General features: G+C 38.9%; 1 protein-coding gene across 1 annotated transcript; it reads right to left on the reverse strand.

Annotated features, from left to right (window-relative positions):
* Positions 1 to 1,319: 1,319 nt before the first annotated feature.
* Positions 1,320 to 21,180, reverse strand: SMARCE1 (SWI/SNF related, matrix associated, actin dependent regulator of chromatin, subfamily e, member 1). Its single transcript, XM_058560919.1, has 11 exons — positions 21,077 to 21,180; positions 19,025 to 19,076; positions 18,806 to 18,849; positions 15,767 to 15,871; positions 10,745 to 10,825; positions 9,702 to 9,833; positions 9,258 to 9,429; positions 5,639 to 5,811; positions 4,515 to 4,616; positions 3,670 to 3,880; positions 1,320 to 1,592 (listed from the first exon to the last, which is right to left on the reverse strand). Exons 2-11 carry the CDS (start codon positions 19,029 to 19,031, stop codon positions 1,384 to 1,386), a joined length of 1,236 nt encoding a protein of 411 aa, XP_058416902.1. The 5' UTR covers positions 19,032 to 19,076; positions 21,077 to 21,180; the 3' UTR covers positions 1,320 to 1,383.
* Between the last annotated feature and the right edge of the window lie 1,373 nt (positions 21,181 to 22,553).

A 22,553-nucleotide genomic window follows, 5' to 3' on the forward strand; every position in this document is an offset into this window, starting at 1 on the left:
CACTTTTTTCAAAGATAACCCAAATATCATAGATTCCTTTATGCTCATATGTAAATGTAGAAACATATTTCCTTCACTTTTGGAGTCAAAGACCAACTTCCATATGTGACATGAGTATAATGTAAGGAAACTAATTTTCACAAGTGTCTTGTACAAATGAACTTACTACTGCAGCAGTTCACAGTTGGGTAAGACAGGGCCCTGTGAGTATGTAAATTTATAAGGTCTGTGAGTGGCCCCTCCATCCGGTCACTGCATTACGGTAACAAAATTATATGCTTGTTTCGCATAAAAATTTTTAGTGCATTAAAAACACTGAGACTTTTTTTTTCCATCTTTTTATTACATTTGGACCTGTAAGAAACATATACCATGAGATATACCACTATTCAGTAAAAAGCTATTCTAGGTTTTGGGAAGCATACGTGTCACAAACTATCTTGCTTCTAGTCTCTAAGACTTTACTAAGAGTTTATCAAAAAGGTGGGCTCTGATCTATGGGATCCTGAGCCTTGAGGTTTTGAATGTTTTGATTATTGTAAAACTATTTCAAGTGAATGAACTGAATTCCCAGCTGCTTGTCTTCCAGCATGGGCTAACCATTTTGAAGTTATACACTCCATTGCAAGAATCTATTCTGTCTTTGGAAAACTTGGTAAAAAAAGTAATTTTTTCTTCTGTACAATAAGGATAAATTTACCAGAACATACCCAATATTAATTATAACAAAAAGCAGTATAGATAGTGTATATGCGCCATGTTCACTTTAATGACAATTTCATAAGCTAGTAACTACTTTAACTATGGAGACTATTTCTGGATCAATACGAGTTTCTGCAACAAGGGTGGCTGCAGATACACTCAACACCCTAACACGACTCTTGGCATCTAGCACTGATTAAAAATAAAAAAGGGTCAGGGAACAAATATACACTCACATGATTATGTTTTCAAGAAGCTACTCTTTGTGGAAGCAGACAGGAAAGGGGACTTCTGGGAAGCTGCTGATTGGGACTGGGAAGGTTTAAAGCTATGGCTTTGGTGAGCACCCAAGTGAGCTGTAGGAAGGCATTTGTAAGAGTAGATTCTGCAGCATCAAAGGATAATTCTCTAAAAGAAGTGGGCATTTTCTCAATTAATTTAAATTCTGAGGCTTTCAGTAGTCGAGGACTAAAAACAATTCCAAAGAAAAGAACTATCTTCACAACCACTTAAGAAAGGTGACTGTGCCATTCGGCTCATGATGCTAAATGGTCCAAAAGCCTTTGGTGGTGTGATACGGACAAGAAAAATATTAATACACAAACCACATAACACCATTAAAACTCAAAAAACATTTTTTCATTTAAAAAAGTATTTAGAACACATAAAACAAGGCAACGTTTATTCTTTTTTCTCATCTTCTGGTATGGGATCTGTTGGTGGCTCCTCCACTGTTGCACTGTTGCTCTCCGAGCCAGTGTTACTGTCACTGGTCCCTTCCTCTGCCATACTGTCCACCCCCTCCTGCCCACTCTCCTTGTCCTCAGGAGTAGACGTGCCTTCTTCGCCATTCTGTTGGCTTTCCGTCGTTTCTTCAAGGTGTGTCTCCTCTGTAATCACACGTTTGTCACGATTAGTTCCAAGACAAAAACTGACTCTTCTAATTATGCTGGCATTCTAGAGCCGTGCTGTCCAATATGGCAGCCACTAACCACGTGTGGCTACAGAGCATCTGAAGTGAGCTGGTGTGACTGAAGAACTTTTAGCATGTTTGGAACAATTTGGGGTTTGAAAATCTACTTTTTAACTGTAAATTGATGAAATCCAAATACAGATCAAGTATTCCTAGCGAAAATTTAGATGTGCTATAAGTATAAAATACACATCAGATTTAGAAAATTTAGTATGAAAAAAGAATATAAAAAATTAATACTTTAAAAAATGGTGATTACACGTTTAAATGATATTGTTTAGGATATACTAGATTAAGTAAATATATTATTAAAATTAATTTCACTTGCTTTGCTTTACTTTTAAAAAATGTTGTTAGTAGAAAATTTCTGATTACACAGTGACTTACATTTATTTCTATTGGACAATGCTGTTGTGGAGTGCTTTGCATTTAATAAGTAAGAAAGCAGGTATGGAAATGATATAAGGTCAATATTTTAAGGACTTTGTTAAAAGTCATGCTGGGCTGTTTTCTGTAAGAAATTAAGAGCATGAGGTTTTTGCTCGAATAGTCTCAAACAATTTTCTTCATTTCTTTCTTAAGCTAGAAGGATAAAATCTGAGTAAAGACCTATAGACAACCTGTATTTGTAGATGACAAAGCAGGCAAAGGACTGAGGTGTTCTGTCTAGTGGCAAAGTGAGCAAGGATCCACACTTGAATTCTCAAGCTCTTGCCTTAACCACAAAAATACACTCATGCTCCAAATTTAAGATAAAACACATGTTCACACAAAACAGAAAAACGCTCAGATAATGAAACTTAAAATCTGACTATCTGAAATGTTAATCTGCTGAATTAAATTTTGTAGAAATATCTGGTAAAGATATCTATATTCCATTAAATGTTTTCTGATGTCAAATCAGAAGTTGTCAGTTGAGTACTATGTACTCAGGAGTACAACAACAGGGAGCCTTTGGTTGTGTTTCTTAAAATTCTTTTAGCTTAGTCCTATTTACATAGTGCACTGGGCAGGGTCAAAATAGCGCCAGAAGGTAAGGTGATCTCAAAATTTCCAGTAATAATCCATTTAATCTGTACTTTACGTAAGTTTTACATGTTATTTTTTGCTTTGAGGAATGCTTTTTTAATCAGGAAAATCAGTATACCTGGAAGTAAGAATTTTTCTAGGATGGGATCCACAAACTTTTTCTGTAAAGGCTAGACAGTAAATATTTTAGGTTATGTGGGCCAGGCAGTCTCTGCTGCAACTACTTAGCTATCTGCTGTAAACCCAAAACAGCCACAGACAACACGTAAACAAACGAGTGTAGCTGTATTCCAATAAATCTTCATTTACAAGAACAGGTGGCGGACAGGATGTGGCCTGCAGGTTTTACTTGCCCAGCTCTGTCCTAGGACACCAAAAATGACTGATCGTAAGAGCAATGACCACATCTTATTTAAACAATTTTGGCAATAAAGGTTAAAATACTGAGTGCCAATAACCATGTCAAGTCTAATGCCGAATGATTTTATGTACATTTTCTTATCTATCCTTTGGAATTCACTCTTGGAGGCAGGTACTAGAACACTTACAAATGAGGAAACTGAGATTAAGAACTTATCCAAAGTCATACCACCATGACTTTGGTGGTGGTATGACTATGGCAAGTGGTGAAGCAGTATTGGACCCAGACCGTCTGACTCCAGGGCCGTTATACTCTGTATTTCCCAGCCAGAAAATGACATGACTCAATCTGGGCAAATAAGCAAGACCTCAAACAGGAAGACTAAAGACAACACACCACTGCTGTTTTGTACTGATACCAACATTTTAAGTGAATCTACAATAAAGGATTAAGATTTAGAAAGAAATGGGTAGGTCATAAAGAGAATAACCCAAGAGGCAAGATTAATTGAGTGACCTCTGAAAAGTGCTGAGAAAGAAAAATCAAAACTAAAGAAAGCTGTAAAAACCCTTGACATTTACTTTGGTGTCAACTGGTAAGTTACCTGTCTCCATTGGAATGCTCTCGTCTTCCTTCTTTTCTTCAGTCTTATTAGCTGCTTGTTCTTCCTCAGGAACAATACTGCTCTGACTGCGTTCAGCTTGCTCTGCTGCCTCTTTCTCCCTTTCCTCCTGCCTTTTGCGAGCCTGTTCTTCTGCCTGTGCAATTTCAGCTGCAATTTTTTCCATATCCACTTCTACTTTCAACCCGCACAACTAGTAGTCAGAAAAAAAAAGAACTCTCTTAGTAATGTTCTTTTCTTACAATCTCTGAATCAGAGAAATTATTTCAAAAGTGAGTTTTTTGGGAAACAAACTATACACACATATATGGGACAAAAATCGTGGTTCTAGGTTCTTCTCTGAACCTCTGGTGTCTACAGGAAAATAAAGTTGCTCTAGCAGCCATTAACATCCAATATCACAAAATGGTTGGTGAGGCAATACTGAAAGTACTGGATTGCATGCAAGGCTTCCATTTTATATTTTAGGCTACCAAACACTAGATTTACTTGTTTTAATACAAAGTGCAAACAGTGAACTACATCTAATGAAGACATTTGAGAAATAAATCTCAATAAAATAATAATTCATGATTGCATGAGACTTTAAAACATCAGAGGGTTCTAGAGTCTACAGGCCTAGTACATGTATGTATACTATATGATATTTCAAACCTACTGCCAAGTTTGCCAGAAAATGGGAATAATTTTATAAAGCAAAGGTCTTACCTGTTAACCCTGTTTCAAAGTAAACAACATTCAATAAAAATACTATTTTGGTAAAAAGAATGAAAAAAAAAATTAACAGACACAGTGATAAAAGTATAGTTAATACATTAAGTTGATACCCTCTTAAGTTCATTGTTAAATGAATCTGTGCTCTCCAGGAATTTCCTCTTCTTTTCCTGGTGTCGCTCCTCTATTTGAAGAAGTTCAGCTTCTAGTTTTCGCTGTAAGACATATGATCAGGCTTTATAATTACTGAATTATTTTCTCTAAAGCAAATGTCAAACACAGAAAATATGTCTCATTTTTTAATGGTCCACACTTTCTCATAGTGTGACAAATATTTTGAATTTAAATAATTTATTACGGAATGTAGCTAGCTAGGATTTTAAAATATAAAATGCAGCATAGAGGAATGACTAAGATTAATAAGTATATGTTAAAGAATACTGTTTTAGGCCTGAGCAATTTCTTTGGAAAAAAAAAATTTAGTAAAGCAGTAAAGGTTGACAGGATATCTCAATTTTTTTTTTTTTTGGTGAGGAAGATTAGCCCTGAGCTAACATGTGTTGCCAATCCTCCTCTTTTTGCTGAGGAAGATTGGCCCTGGGCTAACATCCGTGCCCATCTTCGTCTACTGTATATATGGGACACCTGCCACAGCATGGCTTGATAAGTGGTGCGTAGGTCCGTGCTGGGGATCTGAACCCGTAAACCCTGGGCTGCTGAAGTGGAGTGCGCAACCTTAACCATTACGCCACTGGGCCGGCCCCAGGATATCTCAAATTCTTAATGGATATACTTCTCATCACAAGGCTCTATGTGACAGTTTTTTTTTTTTTTGTAATTTTTTTTTTATTTATTTATTTTTCCCCCCAAAGCCCCAGTAGATAGTTCTATGTCATAGCTTCACATCCTTCTAGTTGCTGTATGTGGGATGCGGCCTCAGCATGGCCGGAAAAGCGGTGCGTCGGTGCGCGCCCGGGATGCAAACCCGGGCCACCAGCAGCGGAGTGTGCCCACTTAACCGTAAACCCACGGGGCCGGCCCTCCATGTGACAGTTTTAATGAAAAACTTATTAAATCTCTGGGAAAGGTCCACTCCCTCAAGCCTTTCCCCTGAATCAGGAACAGGTTAGACTGAACATTGAAATACTGAACAGGCACATTGATACATGGTATAGAATCAGGTCACTGGGATCTGTGGCATAGGCCCATTTTCTTAGAACACGTTTTGTGCCTTTACCTGATGAACCATTAAGGACTGGACCTGTCGTTTGAGGACCTGCATTCTAGCTGTTGTGACAACCGACCGAACGTCTGGCACCACACTCTCACTAAGGATTTCACTAATGAGGCGGTGGTTTCTCTGGAAACGGGCAGTGGCTGTATGCTTCATTGAGAAGCCATCATCATAATCTGGAATAAACAAGATGTTCTGGAAATCAGGTCACCAGTAACCATAAACAAGAGAGTGTAACAATGTTAACCCTTTACCATGGCCCTCACTGGCCTAACAAGTGGGTCTAACGGGCATCAAGGGAGCAGTGGGGCAGTCACTTGATAAAAACCATACAGAGGACATAATGTGTTCACTGGCTAAGGTACTGGTTTTTCTCATAACATCTTTAAGTGATGACATGTGTCTGAAAAGAATTTGGCTGAAATACAAATGAGATAAAACCATGTGTCTTTTGGCCTGGAAATCAACGTGAAGGCTGCATGTGTCAGGAAAACTGAAATTCTGCCAAATGTTTCACTCTCTTGGTAGTAATTTAAGGCATTTACAACTGATGACAACATATGAACTGGGCAACGTCTTTGCCAGCGTAGTTTACTATTACAGTAATGAAAATGCCCACTGCAGAGACAACAATTATCTCTAGCAATGTTCAGTTTCCTAGACCAGCATATACATTTTATTAGATTAAAAAACCACTAAAACCCTAAAGTAATTTTATAGGAAAAAAATAAAATGTTTAATACCAAATTTTACTTTTCATTTTTATCAATTTATACACGTATACAGTTGTTGTCAGTGTGTAAATGTATTGCGTTGTTTTCATCCACTCAAGTTCATATACATAGAGTATGGATCTGATTTATATGCATATTATTTTTTTTTGGTGAAGAAGACTGGCCCTGAGCCAACATCTGTGCCAGTCTTCCTCTATTTTGTATGTGGGAAGCTGCCACAGCATGGCTTGATGAGCAGTGTGTTGGTCTGTGCCTGGGATCTGAACCCTTGAACCCCCGGCCGCCAAAGAGGAGTGCATGAACCACTAAGCCACCAGGCTGGCCCATATATGCTTATTTTTAATAGCTATGCAAGAGTGTTTCCTTAATCTCAACCTTCACTCTATCACCTCCACAGTTTTTGACTTATCTGCTAACAACCTGTAGTATTACTTACTTAATATTTTTATTTAAATTAACTCACTTAAAAAAAAAAAATCTTCCTCTTAAGCAATACACATTAAAACACAAGTTCCTCTCTGAACCACCTAATCAATGTAGTGTCCCATCAGAGGTGGAGGGACCACACCTTAGGAAATGCAGCTACTGAGGCCCAAGTTGTGCTGCCACGTCACACTTTACTACCTCCCTTATTTGGTATTTAAGTAGTTCCTGAAACTCTTATTATCATAAACACCACCACTACAAACTGTTGTACAAATTACTTTTTGTATCCTTTCAAGTAATTTCTTTAGGATACATACTTCTGAAATTAAAATTATTGGAATACAAGACAGTGTTTTTAAAAAAAATTCGGTGACCCTTTTACTTTTTAAGGAAGAGTATTTCATATTCACACTTAAGATTATATATGGTACATTTGTGCTACCTCCATCTAAGTTATCTTTTCTGTGGTTATTTTTTGCTTTCTTCTTTCATCTGCATGTCCCCCATGTTGACCATTAGTAGGGGAAATAAAGTCTTAGCAATTTTGGCTTGTCTTTCCTTGCATGTTAGCTGTCTGATTTTTTTCTGGTGGGTAGAGGAAGAGTAGGCTTATATTTTCTACTTACTTTCTATTTGTAATTCACCAGCCATTTACTTTCTCTCTCATAACTATCCTCTAAAATTTAAAAAGCCTTCCCTGTCTTGTGTGGGTGACTGCATGTGTCTTGCATGTCTTTCAGTCATCTTTGCAGCTGTTGTACTCATGGACCTTCTGCCCTTCTCTTGGTTTCATGTACATTTCCACTTCCCAAGTCTTCCTCTTTCTACTCAGTTCTGAGGGATAAAGGCCAAGGTCTAAAGTCAATCTTATCCTGGCATTTTTTTTTTTTTTTTTTTTTTTTTTGGGTGAGAAAGATTCGCACTGAGCTAACAACTGCTGGCAATCTTCCTCTACTATGTATGTGGGATGCCTCCATAGCATGGCTGATGAGTGGAGTAGGTTTGCTCTCAGGATTCGAACCCACAAACCCGGGCTGCCAAAGAGGAGCGCATGGAACATTAACCACTCGGCCACAGGGCCGGCCCCCTTATCCTGGCATCTTAATTATTATCTGTCCTTTCTTACTAGCAGCTTTAAGATCCTATCTCAAACTTAGAAAACATAATGCACAGAAGTTGGAGAAACAGAGACAAGGATCCTCTTTTGAAGACTGTTCCTGAACGAACCTCTTCAGTCCTCCTCAATGTTCATGCCATTCTCTTTCACCTAATGAAAACTTTACCTATTTTCTACTTAAGGCTTCTATGTTGCTAGCCTTTGTTTCCTCTTATACTGACCCTTATCCTTCCAATTATTTGTAGACTGGATCTTTTTTTTATTTTTTAATTCTGTATATCTTTTTCTTGCATTAATCAATCCAATTTGGGCAATTAAGGTCTGCATATGCTCATGTCTTTATTGCTGCTGATTCTGCTTAATACTCAATATTGTTTCTATTCCATATTCTATTCTCTATATTTATTACTATTTTCTATTCTGTATTTATGGGAATATTTGTCAATATCCCAGGCCATTCTTTTAACAAATCGTTTTTATTTTTCTCTCCTTTAAAGTATATCAGTTTATTCACGTCTTTAGGTGGTATTATTGCTTCCTTTCTCAATAGTATCTTCTTTAAAGTTCTTACAAGCTTCCTCTTTGTTACTGCTACTTTAAAACAGAATCTTAAATTATTTTCTTGATGTTTCTGTTGCTTGTAGCTAGAGCTTCCAACCTTTTCCACATAACAGCAGCACACAGAGAAAACATTACTTGTACAGTATGCTTGATATGTGGATGATATGCTAGCTAGAGTGGCCATCTCTGGGGCTCCATACAGCTTCAGACCGCCCCGGCTGCAGAGAACCAGGGGGCCCAATCTGCACACCTGCAAACTGTGGAATGCAAATTAGGAAGCTCTGCTATTTGTGTATAAAATTTGTATGTGTGCACTCTCCTGAGTGTTATCAGAAGCTATATTTATAAATTCTAGTTGGATTTCTGAATTAACTAGAAAAGAAATTTCAGGATTCTTCCCACTCATTAAGTTTCTCCCTTAAGAGCCTTTAATTCTGCAAATTTAGGGACCCAATAAGAAAACAGGATGTAACTAGGAGGCATTTAGCTTTTTAAAAGCAGCTGAGGCAAAATCCTGATTGTTATTCAAAACCTTTTCATGTATTCTGAGTAAAAGATTTTGAGAAACAATAAATAGTTTTTGCTATTTTCTGCACTAAAAAGGACATTTCCTTTTCTTGTGGGAAATTCACACACAAACTTCACTAATCAAAATATTGAAACGGCACTTAAATTATGCTGTGTTTTCCATTTAGGATAGGAATTAAAAACAAACTTAAGAGATTTCTCATTTTAATTCTCCGAGAAAGCATAAACAAAACCCCACTTTTTTTTTTTTTTTTACCATCTGGGTCTTCAGCAGGCTGAATGCTCATGTAAGGTTCTCCTTTCTCCATGCGAGACTGTCTCTGGCGACTTTCTTCCTCTAAAGCAGCTTCTGCACGACTTTTTGCATTTATATAAGCAAGGTATGCGGGGGAATTATGATAGGCCTTCATGGATTCATTGTACTCTATCTGAAATTCAAATGTTTTCCAGTTTTATAATTAACATTTTGCAGGTTATAATGAATACCTATCTTATCTCATATGAATATCAAGATATGATAATTATCTCCTTTTTACAGATAAGGAATCTGAAGCCTAGAGAGATTAAGTGACTGACCTAGGCAGACAAAGCCTCAGTGCAGCCTCAGCTGTCTGATTAGATCTTATGTTTCTTTTATAAATAATAAGCAAATGTTTATGTGTTTTACATTGTATCCATCCCACTGCAGTCCCCATTCTACCTTTTCTGCTTCGTATTCGTTTAAATATTCTTGTTTTTCTTCATCAGTGAGATCTCGCCACATGCCACCAATAATCTTGCCAATCTCCCACAATTTTAGGTCAGGGTTGGAAGCCTTTACTTGGTCCCAGACCTTAAAAAGGAAACAGATGAAATTTCAGTACTGACGCCTAAAAATATAGACCTTTAAAAATACTTTTTAATAGGGAAGCTTTTAAATATAGACAAAAGCAGAGGGGATAGTATCATATCCCTATGTTCTCATCAACCTGCCGCAATAATTATCAACAGTTGGCCAATCTCATTTCATCTGTACTTTGCTGGATCACTTTAAGGCAGGTCTCAGACATCTCCAATCCCTGCAGATATTTAAGATGAGCTAACTCAATAACCTAGTCTATGAGTCTCTAAAAGTTCATGAGAATTTAGAAGGAAAGTGGTTAATTTGCATAATACAACACACCATATCGTCAAATATATATATAATAATTATACCAAAATTAAAAAATTTCTAAATAGTGGTGAAAATAGCTAAATGTTCTTGTCCTTCCCAAACATACTGGCTATAATTGTTATTTTAAGAGTAATGTAGGTTCATCACTAAAAAACAAAAAGAGGGAAAATTCAAGGAAGTATAAAGAAAATAAAAATTATCATAAGTTTACTGTTTAGAGATAACCATTGTCTTTTAGGCTTTTTTTTCCCTCAAACTAACATGTAGTTGCTATTATTTTTATAAAAATAAGATACTAATACATGTAGTGTTGTATTCTTTTTTTTCACTTAACATTTTTCTCATGTCATTAAATATTCTCCAAAAGACTACATAACATTGTCTTAAGGATTTTAACAGTTTATTTAAACTGTTCTCATTGGATTTTAGTTCTGCGATTTTGAAATCAGAACTAATTTCACTAAAAACTGCAATTCTTTAGCCTTTCCTCCGGCTATGCACAGAAAAGCTGGCTAAGCCAACCTGAAATTCATTGTAAAGCAAAGAACAAAGAGGCAGTCCTCACTCCTTTCCCGCTCCTGAGCACCTACCTTTCTGCTATACCTCATGTAGGGCATCAGCGGCTTATCTGGTGGCTTTGGGGGTTTTGGAATCGTAATACCAGAGGATGCCTACAAAAAAGTTAAATACATTCATTATTCAATTGCAAGAAGTTCACCAGCAAACTGAAAAGAGAGTTCCTTAAAAAATGCTAATGCGCCTTTCTTCTACTCGTCCATGGATACAAGATTCTTATATTTTCTCCACTGAAAATAGCTATCACTGCAAATTCAGAAATGTTCACATCAAAAGAAAATAAAGAAAATGACTTGAAGCACATAATTTTTAAATATTTTACTTAGCAGTTCATTGCCACTGCTTTGACAACCTGGCTGTAAGAACAAATACAATATTACATAATTATCCATACATCGAATATATATGGTTATATATCAAATGTCCCACATTTAGGACATTACCTGGCACTCTTTATTTTGCTTAATTTACCATTACACATACAGTCAACACTTGATTATCTGTACCAGAATCTAACTCCTTCAGCACTTACCACACTCACACTGTCTGCAGGAGACTTTGTACCATTTTATACTATTTCAGGAATGCACCCCCATGTAAACAACACCACCGTCACCACAAAAACTACTTCCTAGGTTCAACAACGGAAAACAAAAAACCTTCTTATCTCCTTTATCACGACTAGAGATTTTACTTTTCTTAAGGTTCTATGCCCATATCTAGGGTTTTTTCATAAAGGGGATCAAGAAGTGTGAACTACAGACACACCTCTTTTTATCCTTAGTCCTAATCACAGTGTAGGAGTGAAGAAGTATACCAGGAACAGAGAAATGGCAGACAGAGGGCTTGATTAAGTTATATTGAGGCCTTTTATCAAGAAATTCCATTTGATTAAAAAATTTTGGTTTTGCAGGGAAGACACAGAAAGGAAAAGGAAAACAGAAGAAGAGGAGGAGGAGGGGAGACTGAAAAATATTTTTTAAAAAGGTTAAGAAAAAAGTTGGTTAGAGGAAAAAAAAAAAAGGGGGGAAAGAAACAGAAAGATGAGAGAGAGGTTCTTCTGTAGGCAGCTATCTAGGGAAGAGATATCAGATAGCTTCTAGAGGGCACTCCAGATAGCTCCCATCCAGGAGGGCCTATTTCTGAACTTGGTCTCGTCTTAACACACATGACTGCATCTGATCAAGGACCCAGATTCCTGGGAGACTCCTGATATTGATTCTCCTTGCCAGGCTCAGGGGAAGAAGTGCTGGCTTCACTCTAATCATCAAAAGACAGGGATTGGCAAATCCTTATAAGAAAACTCAAGTGACATTTTGCTCCTTTGCCCCTTCTATTGCATGTGTTGAAACCCCAGGGAAACGCCTCCATTCTGAGCTGGGACCCCAATCATAACCTTGTTTTTCATCCAAGGGCTCAGGGATTAGCATGCTTGTGTCCCCTTCCACTGCTTTCAAACAATGTTTCCTCTTCCTATGAGGAGGGTCTCCCTCCATCCCTATATGCTTGTCAATAACTCTGCTTCTTCATACACGAACTTATTAGAACATATTTCACCTCTGAAGCAGTAGTTCCTCTCTTTCCACTCCTCCCATGCATTCTTACCACAACTCACGCTGGTGCCCATGCAGCCAGGCCCTGTTTTTAGCCAGTGGTGGGCAATGGAGGTGAGCCATGGGGGATGGAAACTTGTCACCATGGGTGGTATGAACAGCCAGTAGGAGGAGATCTGTCTCAGGGCCTGCAGTTCTTTGGCGGGGAGTGGGGGAGAATCTTACAAAGCTAACCTTATGTCATGTCCAACACAAACTTTCAGAATTCCATGAAGTGGGTTACAAATAAAGTTGGAATTGTGCCAATAATTCAAGTTGCTAGACCACTATTAACAATTTTTAAAAAAAGATGCAAAGAACTCAAAATAAAACAAAACCCAAAACAATAACAACAAAGTTAAATTCTAGCTGGTTTTCAGGACATTCAAGATTTATAGCACTAACCACTCCCAATTTATTTACCGTCTCAGACAGACATCTTTCTACAACGTCCTAAACATTTCTCTACTCTTTAGGAAAAAAAGCAGTTTGCACTGAACACATTTACAACCACTGCTTTGCTGTAATCCTCTGGTCTGACATATGAAACACTGCTGACCCCTTTACTAAATGGCCCAGGGGTGAGCTTTTGGAAGGCATGTTTCTTTTCTTAGCTGTTTCTTTCCTTGTTCTATCACCTCTAGGCAGCAACTGTCCCTCTTTCCAATTTTCTGCCTCCAACTGGCAATGAGTTGAGGGAAAACAATTAATTAATTATGCTTGTTAAAACTGCGCTTATGTGACGGGCCAGCCCGGTGGCGCAAGCGGTTAAGTGCTCGCGCTCCGCTGCGGCGGCCCCGGGTTCGCAGGTTTGGATCCTGGGCGTGCACCGATGCACGGCTTGTCAGGCCATGCTGTGGCGGCCTCCCATGTAAAGTGGAGGAAGATGGGCATGGACGTTAGCTCAGGGCCAGTGCTCCTGAGCAAAAAAAAAAAAAAAAGAGGAGGATTGGCAGATGTTAGCTCAGGGCAAAAAAAAAAAAAAACTGTGCTTATGTGAGAGTAAGGCCCTGGGAACCTCCTATGGATAAAGTCCATGATTTTGTGAAATTTGTTTTGGCTACTCAAGAGTTTTTTTGTTATTGTTTCTTCCCAATTCTCAGCTTATTTTAGGATTTTTTTCTGGGATGGAATTTCCGTAACAGCACAGAAATAAGTTGTTTTAATATTCTGTCTCAATCTGTTTTCATACCTGTACTTAAGAGAATGTTAATCATCATCTGAATGTAGAACTGACTAGGAGTGAATTCCATCTCATAGCTGTCATAAGCACTCCAAAAGTTTTCAACATGCTATATAAAGTGTTTATTGTTTGAAAACTATTCAAGTGTACTAGAGTCATCAGGGAAAACCAGATGTTCTGTAGAGCCTACAGGAAACTACTTCATAGAGCTTCACAGAATCATTCCTTCAAATCACTGACTTAAAGAGATTTGCAGACAATAATACCAACTGGGAGCCAAAAAAAAAGGGCAACACATAATTGGGGTCATCTTAAAATAAAACGCTTTTAAAACGGTCAAAATCAGATCTATTGAGTCCTAACAGCTTAAATTAGATATATAAAAAGTGGTGTAAATCTTTAAGCATAACTGATTTTCTTAGAGAATGATTCAATGACCTGAGAGAGAGGTCACTAAAAGTTGAAGGGGCCGGGATTAACACAGGCTAAAAGCTTTCCCATTTTCTAGGCCCTTCAGGTTAAGCCTAAGCAGTTTGATTATATACTTCAGTCTGGTGGTGAAAAGACTATAACACCAGAAAACCACCAGAGAACCAAAACACCAACTTTTACATGCCCAATAAGCTGCCTATACCAATCTATCCTGAAGCTAGTGCCTAATCCAAACGTTGGGTTCTAACATCCCCAAGAAGGAACGGAGAGGAAGAGATCATTGACCCAGGCCCTGAGACAGCGAGTGCACTCTCCTTTTCCTAGTTAAGTCTCTACTGAATGATCTCACTGTATTAACAGAGAATTCCCATAGACACATCCACGTTAAAAACAAAATGCTTACAGCAACGGAAATACAAATGATTCTAATATTATAGTTAACCACCATTTCTATTCCATTAACATAGATAATCAAGAGCTGACTGTACAGAGCTATTAAAATGTAATCATTCTCTTTTTCACTGCCCATGAATAATTTTCTCCATTAACATGAATGATCCAAAATTGATTTTGCTCCTTGTTTAAATTAAAATGTTCTTTATCATTTGATAACCTTGCTACCCATTATACTTGTGAAACAACACATTTAGGCCAGGGAAAAACATGTACCGATGCACAGAGAAACTGTATGCATTGTGAAATGCATAGACACACACTTTGTCAGAATTCTTTTCAGATACCATGAAATATGCATGGCACATGAAACTTGATATGCTTATGAAGTACAAATTATGCAGAAACAATGAAAAATTTAGACAAACAAACCTATCAAGCTAAGCAATCTGCTTACCAAGATAGACATAACAGTTTGGTAGTTACAAGCTTTCTGCTTTAGCTTGACTACAGGGTGAGAGGGCGTTTTTGAAGTCAGATTAATTGAATTATTTATGAACAGAGCAAACAAAAACCAGGTACTAAAAAGTTTACAGCCATTCTGGGTTGTTTAAATTCTCATCAATACCACATTCCAATGTACGTAGGTATTTGGCTTTTGGATTTATTTTTTGTAAATCATTTTTACAGTTATTTGTTTCTTTGGTACTTAAACTTCTTTCAATGGAGTTTAAGATGATTCTAAAATAAAAAGTCTTAAGTACATCATCCAATTTTGATATCTTAGGTTGATCATTTAAATGAAATATTCTAAGTTTCAGAAATCATATCCCTTATCCTATGGGTTATATGCACTTCTAGTTGTAGATATCTAGTCTGGTACTTCAAATTAATTTCATTCAACTTTCATTCTGCAATTCTTTGAAATGACACGTTTTTTTTCTTTTTAACTAGAGAGAAATAAATCTCAATTAGAAGGTCAAATATTAAATCCAAAAGACAAATAATTATGTGTAGCAGTCCAAACTGGTAAGCCAGCCAAAAAAAAGCCAGGTCTATAAGCCCAGCCTTTACTAAGAAACTGAATTCTTGAGCCTAATGCCAATTACCTTAAGTGAAAGATACTCTTCACCTCAAAAAGGGTATTTTAACCATAAGAAATTCTAGGTTTGTATATATGGTACAAACATTAAGTACCCAAGGCTTTATCTCTACCAACCACCAAATAGAATGAATTCTTCTTTTCTTCTATGTACATATCCAGATTTATTTTTTTCAGTGTAAGATCGTACAACGAATGTTTAAAATAGTGGAAAAGCCAGGTTAAAAAAAATTTTTTTAATGGCTGTGCTGATGATTCAAAAGGACCTAACTCTGAAGGCATTTCTGGTCAATTCCAGTTGTTTGCCGGATGCTGTAATAGTTGATTCTCCTACCGTGACCCGGCTGTTGGTGCCCGGGTTCCCTCCCAGCCTGTAGTTGTTGTAGGCGAGATGACTGTATGGATTGTATCCCACAAACCCTGGTGTGCTGGGCATTTGCTGATGGAAACAAATGAGACAAAAACACGAATGAGAAATGAGCTCAAACGAGGAAAACACAGAAATGAAAAATGATCTGCATATGGCATGCAAAAGCAACCTGAATTTAAACAAGCAATGATGTGTTGTAACTTCATTGAGGAACCAGTCTGCAAGTGTTTTTTTTTCCCTCTTTCCTTCTCTTTGCAGGGGCCAGTGGTATTTGTGTGTGTGTGAATGTGCATGCTTGTTTTTTGGGATAAGCAATACAGTGAAGTGTCTTAAGCATTCAGGATTACTTTATGGTCAATAGTATGATATAACAACCCAGCGATATGTCTGAGATAGGAAAGCTTGAAATGTGATAAACTAGAAGTCTGAAAACACTTTACATGCAAAACAAAACACGATTTATTTGACAGTTATGTGGATGCCATCAATGTATTTATCTACTAAAAACAAATAAAAACAAGAAATGCATCGCTCTCAAAGACAGTTTTAAATCATTTTATATAATGTGAGAAATGAGAAGAGATTCAAATCAGGAAGCCAGAAGTTGTCAATAGAAAAGAACATATGTGGGATTTAATGGATGTCACATACATGATTTCAAAACAAAGACTTGTAAGAAATGCACGGATTTCACTCTGGGGTACTATCTGATCTGTTTAACCCAGTCCCTCTTTTATAGGCTTTCTCTTTCATCTCTTCTTTGATCCATCTTCCACAGCTCAATCATGAACAATTTCTGCATTTAGTTTTAACGTGAAACTACTTTTCTAGTTGACAGACTTGAACTTTATTTTTTCATCTAGTTTCCTGATAGCTCTAGCTCTTTCCAAACACAACTACTTGTTGCAGCAACGGCATTCTTGGCTTTCGTGAATTATGTGTTAATGTGATCACAAATGGGCTCTTGTATAGCAGTGCCCTCATGCTTAATACAATGACATCCAAGGTTAATGAGAATCAAGGTATAAGGCATAAAAAGGATGTAGCAGAGACCAAAAGTATTTTACCTAATGAAATTCAATCAAAACAAGTGACAGTAATTTCATTTTAACATGCAATTAAGAATATTGGACCTGAATTTTATAATGTAAAATACACTTAACACATCCCAACTAAGCTGTAGCTGTATAAACAGTTTTCTAAAAGATGCCGCTGCACATACCCTTAGGGTCCAAAAGACAGACATTCAAGCAGATATTACATTTGATACTTTAGGAGAAGAGAACAACTGATCAATTTCTATATAGTCATAGAAGACGCAAATCAAGCATATTTAAGTAGGCAAAACAGATGAAGCATCAAAGCCACAAAAGAAGTGTATATTACTTGGAGTGGTACATTTACGGGTGGTGGTGGTGGTGGTGGTGGCGGTGGTGGCGGTGATGGTGGTAGAAGTAATGGAAAAAAAAAGAAGGAGGATAACTCATTTAATATCCATTCTGTTGGATGTCCTAATCCCTAGTCTTCCGTATTTTATGTGTCAATGTGAAATTATAATGGTACAGAAATATGACTAAAGAAAGGCAAAAAAAAATCCCTTTCTACATTTGAGAAGTCATAAAGGGACACTTGGTTTTTGAGCTACTTTATTATCTCAAAAAATCAAGTTTGTCTTCAAGATACTATATACCCTCAGAGGCAGTATTTGCATCAAAATGACTTCTTCAAAGGTTGCATAAACAATGAGAATCACTGTTCAACATTATGAGGCAACAATGTAAGAAAATTAGGTAAGGGAACTAAAAAAAAAAATTGAAACTAAAACATGACAATTATACCATTTCCAAAAATGAAGTACATGATTAGCTCTGAGGTCAGGAATCTCAATTGTTCAACTCCACCTGTATAGCCACTAGCAGAGTGCCAAGGAGATGGCCGTAAGAAATGTTCTTTGATTTAAGAAAGAAAACAAACCAAACACAGGACTTTAAGATCTACTGGAAGTAACTTTAGAGACTATAAGTTACATAAATTGAACTGGGAACATGTGATACAGTATCTCTTTTTAAAAGCATCTTACTAAGGAAAAACAAATTGTTGACAAACATAACTAAAACATATATCTAAGGGTTAGTAAATAAGAGTAGTTATCTAGTGGAGAAAACAAAATTACACAAGGACCTAATTAGTAAACTAGCCTGAAATTTAGGGAGTGGGGGGTTTGAAGGAGGGCTAACAGCTGTTAAAGAACTGCTTTTGTAGGGTATGGTCAATGTTAACAGTGTTGTTGTTTTTTTAAAATAAAAAACAACAAGGAATCCATTTCAGCAAGGCCTGAACAGTTAGCGTTAAATCTGTTTTACGGATTGGACAAGTATTTTACATGCTGACCAAGCTGGGCCAGAGCTTGCTGGGTAAAAAACTAGTTGACAACTATTATTTAGATGCTTTGAAACATATCAATTCCCAAACCAATAGAATATTATTTATGGAGTGGAATAAAATTCAATAGCAGGATCTGACCCACAGATAATGAAATCCTTACTTGAACAGCTTGAAAATAAAGATTTACAATGAGTGTTATTCTAGAACTGGAAGCTTTATTGTTTAACACGAAAATTATATATAGACAAGGAGAGAAAAATGTAACCAGTTGAAGGTTAGGTTTAAAAATAATAATAAATGCCAGAATGAGTATTCATTCAATATCAACCTGAAAGACTCTTAACGGAGATCAATAAGAAAGAAGTGTTAACTTCTCCCTTATTTCCCATTAAAAAAAGAACTGAGCAGGAGGTTGGCATTTCAGCAGTATGTTTCTTTAAATGTTGGGGTTGGTCAAGGTAAGATGCAGAGTTATTTTATTTAGTAGGAAGTGCTGTTTTTTAGCTGAGTTTTTCATCCTGTTGCTGTGATGACTGAGTGACTGTCACTGGAAGACATCTGGGTTTTTGTATCAAGGCCAGACTTGGCTATTACATTAACAAGAAAATTAAAACTTACTGTTGCAGGAGCTGGGGTGGGAGGTGGGGCATAAGATGGTCTTTCTGTTTGAAAGAAAATAAATAACTTCTTGTAAACAACTGAGATATAATACTATGCAACAAAACTACCAATGGTCCTGTTTTGAAGAAAAAAAATGAGAGTATTTTGGAATTCCCATTTGCTAGGGCATTAGTTTCTTATTAATATAGGTTGATAAATATAAAAAATGAAACTTACTTGACATTTTGGAAGATTAAGTTCTCAGTTCCTTAAGAATGAATCTGAGACACTAAAATAAAAAAAAGAAAAAAAAAGAAAAAAAATGAGAATCAAAACTCAGCAAGCATAAGAGAATGTTTTCCTAAAGAATAGGGTAGTTTATAAGTGGTATTTCTTAGTAAAATTACTTTACATTGTCTTCTAGTAATCAAGTATTTGCATATTTTAGTAATTCTTTAGGTCATTTGGTTCAACAGAATTAAATGACTAAAATTACTGGGGATATTAAAAGTAATATTAGACACGTACTTTCAAGTTTTTCTTATGATACTGAGCCACCTCTTGTACGGAAAACATTTTATGGATGCCATGTAAACATTTAACCAGACTGATAAAAATTTAATGACAACAGAATGACGTATTATCAGGGCCCACTCCAACAAGGCCTACCAGATACCGACAGCCCCCACTCAGCAGCAGCTCTACCTTCCTTTTAGAATAACAACTCCTATTAAATGGAGCAGTATTTGATTCCTGGAGGTAGTGCAAAAGGTAATTGGTATGATAATGCCCTTTACATTCTCTTATAGAGGTAAACAGCTTTGTAACTGCTGGGAATAAATTTTGAGAGTCTACCTGAAAAACTCTTACAAAGCCTTCATAGTCCATTTCAAAATATATCTACTCAATGGAGCTTTCTTGATAAACTACCTGGGCAAAATTAATTGCTTCCTCATCTGTACACCTACTCAATTTACATAGGTCTATGATATTGTTTACTATATCGTATTATACCTGTTCATATGGCTAGATCGTACGCTGCCTGGGAACAGCAACAATTTAATTGATTACTGTAGTCCCAGGACCTAGCTCAATTCTTCATAAATTTTGTCCTAGTATTTACCAGTTCATAACATGACCGTACCCACATGAGCTTACATCAATATACATCACACACAGTGCGTACAAAGAGACATTCATTTTTAGAAAAAAGGCAAATAACTTCTATGACTACTGGCACTTTCATCCAACATTATGTGAAACAAACAGAATTTTTTTGCCTCTATGTTGCATTTTAAGAGACTTCCCTGGAGCATAAGGAATAAGAGGCCTGCTGTGGAAAGAAACAGTTTATTTTCTCAGTGGCCCAACCTGGGCCCTCTTTCCTTAAGGAACGGGCAGAAACCATTGATTCTAGTGGAAATCTGCACATTCAGGGAGCTGTCAACACCCCGTTGGCCTTGCTGTGGGGAAGCCCTGACAATGTCCGCCACAAGATCCTTAATACGTCACACTTCATTGTTTAACGCTTTAAAATAATTGCTCTCCTTCGCTGTACTATAAATTCTTAAGGGTGGGCTTGTACATTTACCCACCAGTGGATCCATCCTCGGCGCCTGGCATAAAATACTAGATAAGCATTTGTTGAGTCCCTTACACGGGACAGGCTTATTACCTACACTACCTCGTCTGACAGTCACAACTACCACGGAGATATGTACTGCCACTCCTATTTACGGATGAAACAAGAGAGTCTCGGCGAGTTTAAGTAACTTGTCTAAAGACACACTGCCAGGAAGTGCCAGAGCTGGGTTTTAAACCCAGGCCAAATGGTTGCAGAGCTTTCGCTCTTCCCTCGAAGCCACACCGCGAGCCCTCGGGTCTCTGCCTGAACCAAGGGGAAACCACCTTCCTGGGGGTGAGGACCACGGGCTTGGCTAGTCCCAGGCGCTTCCTCTGAGATCCTTTCCATTAGGTTTGTCGTGGAGGCTACACTTCACCAGCAACTCCACCAAAGGGGGGTATGCACAGGTGCTCTGACCAGTTCCGCGGCGTTAGTGGAAGGGGCAAATCTTGCCGCCAAGGAGGGGCCCCAGATGGGACTCCCTCCCAACCCTCGCTCCGCTAGGCCTCAAGGAGGCCGCAAGCGGCCCCCAGCTCTGGCCCCGCGGCCAAGCCTGAACCCCAGCAAACCCCGGGAGCTCGGGGTCCAGCCGAGCCGGGACACCGCGACTTGCCACCCGTCCCCCCCACCCCCCGACCCGGCCAAGCCCGGTTGGAAACACTCACCCGCGGGCAGAAAACGCGCCCGCAGCTCCAGCCTCGCTTCCCTTTGTCCCTCGCAGGCCCCGCCCCTCGCGGCGGAGCTTCCGCACTCGCACTTTCAACACTCGGCTGAATGTCTCTCCGGGTCCCCCCGACTCTCTTTAGAAAAATAAACTTTCTATTGAGGACGCGGTGAGGCTTCCTACGGCCAAGGATTTTTTTCAGGCCCCATACGTTCCTCAAACCTCCCGAATGCGGTACCTTCCCGGGCGGCGCCGATTCGTCACGGCGGCGAGGGCGGAGAGGCCCGACCGCGGGATGGGCCCGGGTGCGGCGGCCGTGAGGGGCTGAAGCGCCGGCGGGGGACGCGCCGAGGGGCCGTGGGAGCCGCGCGCGGGCCCGGAAGACGGCGGGGTCGCCCCGACCTGAGGCCCCGGAACCACTGCGGCCTCGCGGCCCGCGCCACTCGGCCACGCTCCGCGCCCGCCCCGCGGGTTTTGTTTGTTTCCCCCCTGGTCCCTTTCTTTCCTCTTTCGCCCTGAGAAAGCCGGGCATGGAGTCGTGGAGGACCCGGCTGGCGGGTTTTTCGCCTCCACCAGCGCCTTGCAGGACGTCCTGCCGGAACCGGCCGGCATTATCCTTGGCGAAAAGCGACACGCACTTTTTCAGGTTTTGCAACCGCGAGTGTGGGGTCCTTGCCACAGGCTTCTGAGCCAAGGCCCAGAGGTGTCAATCCCCTTGGCCCGGGTGGTGGGCCCTGGCGACACTGGTCTCCGCCCAGCGCGGCCTGGGCTCATTCGGTTCCCTCCCCGGGAACGACTGTCCCCCACTTTCAGCTTAAACTCACTCCATCCCCGCTCGCCCCCCAATCCTTCCCCTGAACTCGCACGGTTCTTTGATAACTTGATAGTAGTCTCTACCCCATTCGTTGTATACTCATGAATAGAGATTAGTGAAATTGAAGAGCATAGTGAAGGGAAAGACTAAAAGAGAGGTCATCCAAGGATAACAGGCAGCTTGAGTGGTGCTTGAGATAATGTACATGAAAGTGCTTTTTTTAATATAAAAGCATCAGAGACGGAAAGGATTAATGTAAGATACACGAAGGCCTCAGCAGGGATCCCAGGACCTTCTTTCTCCTGCCTTGTCCAGCACCTACAGCCTGGTTTCTTCCTTGCCTTTGAGGTTATGGTGGAGCATTGGGCACGTGAGGTGCAGGGGCAGATGCTCCCTTGTGTCATCTCTAGGCAGTCCTCTTGAAGAAAAGCCGCAGGTGCTGGATGTTAGGAACAAAGCTCACTGTAGTGAGAAAGGCGTGGCACAAAAATGGTGAAAAAGGAAAGGAGGAGATCTGAGTGAAGCAGTGACATTGATGCACTTTCTCACCTCCTGGTCTTTACTCAAATGTCACCTCGGTAGGTCGTTGCTGACCTATTTAAAATTGCAACTCATTCTCCAACCTCCACTCGATTCGTGGTCTGTGCTTTGTTTTTTCTGTAGC

This window comes from Diceros bicornis, chromosome 18 (genome assembly GCF_020826845.1).
Source record: "Diceros bicornis minor isolate mBicDic1 chromosome 18, mDicBic1.mat.cur, whole genome shotgun sequence".
In the NCBI taxonomy this organism is placed as follows: Eukaryota; Metazoa; Chordata; class Mammalia; order Perissodactyla; family Rhinocerotidae; genus Diceros; species Diceros bicornis.

Excerpts from the sequence above, each read along its gene's own strand:
- SMARCE1 (XM_058560919.1), bottom strand. Across the intron at positions 9,834-10,744 it reads ACATGAGGTATAGCAGAAAG|GTCTGGGACCAAGTAAAGGC; the intron begins GTAGGTGCTCAG and ends TTCCTTTTTAAG. Across the intron at positions 5,812-9,257 it reads GCCTGCTGAAGACCCAGATG|ATTATGATGATGGCTTCTCA; the intron begins GTAAAAAAAAAA and ends TGTTTATTCCAG.